The 3633-nt window shown below is 39.7% G+C and overlaps 1 gene segment (V, D, J or C); it reads left to right on the top strand.

Moving 5' to 3' along the window:
- Positions 1–2403: 2403 nt before the first annotated feature.
- Positions 2404–2994, top strand: LOC105503519. The segment is given in 2 exon segments: positions 2404–2499; positions 2603–2994. Coding segments are annotated over 2 exon segments (438 nt in total).
- Positions 2995–3633: the final 639 nt, after the last annotated feature.

Genomic DNA, 3633 nt, shown 5'->3' with positions numbered 1-3633 from the left:
CACACCAGCTTAAGATTGAGTGTTTGATGTAATGATGTACCCGAACATTATTCCAGTTTTCATACCAGTGTTTCATTTTTCTCTTTATTTTCATTTGGTTTCAAATTCATATGTCAGGTCTCTAACGTGTAGGAATTCATTTAAAAGTGTCTTTTCTTGTTGTCTATTTTGATGGGGCTTCCAGAAGATTTAAAATCTTCCTCTGCCTGCAGCACATTTTAGAATTCTGCGCTACTGTAGAACATCTGTATTTAATCCTGGTCTTTGGTTAATTTATAAGCTCTAATAAGTGCAATAACTTCTGCCTTCTGAGCTGATTTACATCAGGTAGGGGACTATATCCTAAAAGAAAATTTGTATTAGTGATATAAATTATTATTTCATAACCACTACTTTTATTATTTAAGTGTTATTCATTAAGAAACAAGTGTATTCAAGTGTTTTATTTACTGACGATTTCTCAATTGGTGAAGGGCATTAGGCTAAAGGGTCCATATTCCTGGGTCCGTATTCCTAGGAAGGCATCGTGACCCTGAGTCTGGGCGTGACCTTGCGAGTGTTTCTCACCCTCCGCCAGATGAGATGCTGGTCTGTGTGTTCTTCCTCCTTCCCCTGGGGTGGTGTCCTCATGCTTTCCCCAGGTGCTCCCTCCCACAGCTCCAGTGTTCTCCACTGACACCACCACCTTCCAGTTCTGCTGCCCTGCCTTGCAGACTAAGGCTCTGATTCCATAATATAGGGAGAGGAGCTGTTTCTCAATGGACCTTTGGTGGGGACCTCTGTTCCCATCTCAACTCCTGAGGGGCTGAAACAGTGTCCCTAGGATTCTGGTTTCAGTGGTTTTCCTTTCAAGAGTAAATTCTTAGTTCTGTAGTGGAAATAAAGGAATTGGATCTGAATACATTTTAGAAGTGTGGGCTCGTCTTTTCTCCCAGACAGACACTTCGAGAAAGGATTTTTATGACTGTCCCCTTCTTCAGGGAAAGGGTTTCAAGAGGATACGTTAGCTTTTAATACGTGGTTCCTTAAAATTTCACACTACAAAACACTTACCACACTCAATTTCAAGCAATCTAATATAGATTTGTATTTTTTTTATTGGAAGAGCCTATATTTCATATTCCAGACTCTGCCACAGGTAATTTCAAACCCTGACTTTGTTAATCACTACGAGAACTTACTTATCCCTAAACTTGAGATTTATTGTTCATTTTGAAACTGTAATTATCCAAAGTATTAAAGAAAATTTGCAAAGTTTCATCTTCCATGTTTATCTGTTATTGTTGATGCAGTTTAAAAAATAAGACAAATATATTCATTTTCTATATACATTTCCAAGCTTAGTAGATTTTTTAAGACCCAGAATGAAAAAAAAAAAAATTCAAGTATTGTTCAGCTGCTTAATAAAAAAAATTAGGGTAAATGTTTGCTAGAATACTACCCAGCATTTATAATAAGTAAATGTCTGATATATATAACTACAAGGTAAAATATCTAATTATTTATGCTAACTAAAATAAGCCAAACAAATAATAATATATACTATGATATTTCATTCTTTAAGTTCTGATGAATTAAATTGAATCTGCAGCAATGTAAAGATCAGTAGTTGTCAGGGAAACGGGTAGAAGAAAGAAAGGGAAAAGGAGGAAGAATATAGAAGAACAAAAGGAAATGTTGAGAATTCTCTTGTCCACCTTGATAAGGATGATGATTACATCATATTTATTAATTGTACACTTTAAATATGTGAAAGTTTATTATCTCTGAACTAAAACTTGTAAAATTCATTACAAGGAACAAATGGAAACTTAGACAAAGAAGGAGTGACAGAATAATAGAAAAAATGTATATTAAATTTCAGAAATACTTAAGAATTTATCTGCCTGAACCCTGGTTCTCATCATATTTTTAGGTGAATGCTAGAATGCAGCAAAATCACACATGTTCTCAATACAGGAAATAGGTTCCACAAACCACACTAGGCATGTCCACCTGTGTCCTGGAGTTGGTTCAGGGAGTAATTGGGGCCAGTGACGAGGAGCACAGGCCCAGATACCAGGGTTTACCCATCCATCAGTTCTTAGACACATACTGAGCATACATGGAGAAACCATTGGCTCTGATAAAACATAATTTACACAAATATGTAAAAATAAAATAGGGCAATCATTTCAAAGTGTTTATCACAGCATAATTTTATAAGACAGCATATTTTCCAAATACCATCATTGTCACCAAACTCCTGCAAGGGACAGTCATCTCATCTGGGGACTGTCTTCTCAGGCGTCCCATCCCAGTGCTTGCTATATAGTAGCAGACATGCAAATACCGTCCTCCCTCTGCTGATGAAAACCAGCCCAGCCCTGACTGTAGCTCTGGGAGAGAAGCCCCAGCCTGGGATTCCCAGTAGTTTCCACTTGGTGATCAGCACTGAACACAGACCACTAAGCATGGAATTTGGGCTGAGCTGGGTTTTCCTTGTAGCTCTTTTGAAAGGTAATTCATGGAGAACTAGAGATAATGAGTGTGAGTGGACATGAGTGACAGAAACAGTGGTTATGTGTAGCAGTTTCTGACCTTGGTGTCTCTGTGTTTGCAGATGTCCAGTGTGAAGTGCAGCTGGTGGAGTACGGGGGAGGCTTGGAACAGCCTGGGGGGTCCCTAAGACTCTCCTGTGGATTCACCTTCAGTGACCACTACATGAGCTGGGTCCACCAGGCTCCAGCAAAGGGGCTGGAGTGGGTAGGTTTCATGAGAAACAAAGCTAATGGTGGAACAACAGAATACGCCACGTCTGTGAAAGGCCGATTCACTATCTCAAGAGATGATTCCAAAAGCATCGCCTATCCGCAAATGAGCAGCCTAAACATAGAGGAGACGGCCGTGTATTACTATGCCAGAAACACAGTGAGGGGAACTCAGTGTGAGCCCAGAAACAAACCTCCCTACAGGGGCGCGCAGATCCCCCAGGGGGCGGTTGGGACCCACTGAGGACGGGACAGGTTCCAGGAGCAGGTGCAGGGAGAGGTTTCCTTTCTCATTAGCTGGAGAAGTCAGGTTTGTGTTTGCAGGGCTCTGGAGAATTCTAGGCTGTGATGTTTTATTACTTGTATTTATTATGAATTTATTATCATTAGTATTTAAATTTTAGTAATTTTTAAAACAAAATATATATATATTTAAGTATACACCTTCATGAAATAAACATTTCTAATTATTTGCACGGATACTTTCAGAGTTTTATTAACATGTGCTGACATCAGCAGCTATAAAGCCACAGGGACATAAATTTATAATCATAGAAAGATGTACAGGCCGGGCGCGGTGGCTCAGCCATGTAATTTCAGCACCTTGGAAGGCCTAGGTGGGCTGATCACATGAGGCCAGGAGTTCGAGACCAGCCTGAGCAACTCTGTCTCTACTAAAAAAACAAAAATTAGCCGGGCGTGTTGGCACGTGCCTTTAATCCCAGCCACTTGGTAGGCTGAAGCAGGAGAAACACTTGAACCCGGAATGCATAGATTGCAGTGACCTAAGATGGCGCCACTGCATTCCAGCCTGAGCGACAGAGCAAGATTCCATCTCAAAAAATAAAAATAAACAAATAAAAACAAAGAAAAATGTATAAAT

This window comes from Colobus angolensis, unplaced genomic scaffold, assembly GCF_000951035.1.
Source record: "Colobus angolensis palliatus isolate OR3802 unplaced genomic scaffold, Cang.pa_1.0 Scaffold867, whole genome shotgun sequence".
NCBI lineage: Eukaryota > Metazoa > Chordata > Mammalia > Primates > Cercopithecidae > Colobus > Colobus angolensis.
Note: the sequence above shows the minus strand (reverse complement) of the source record. Positions and strands in the feature narration are given on the sequence as shown.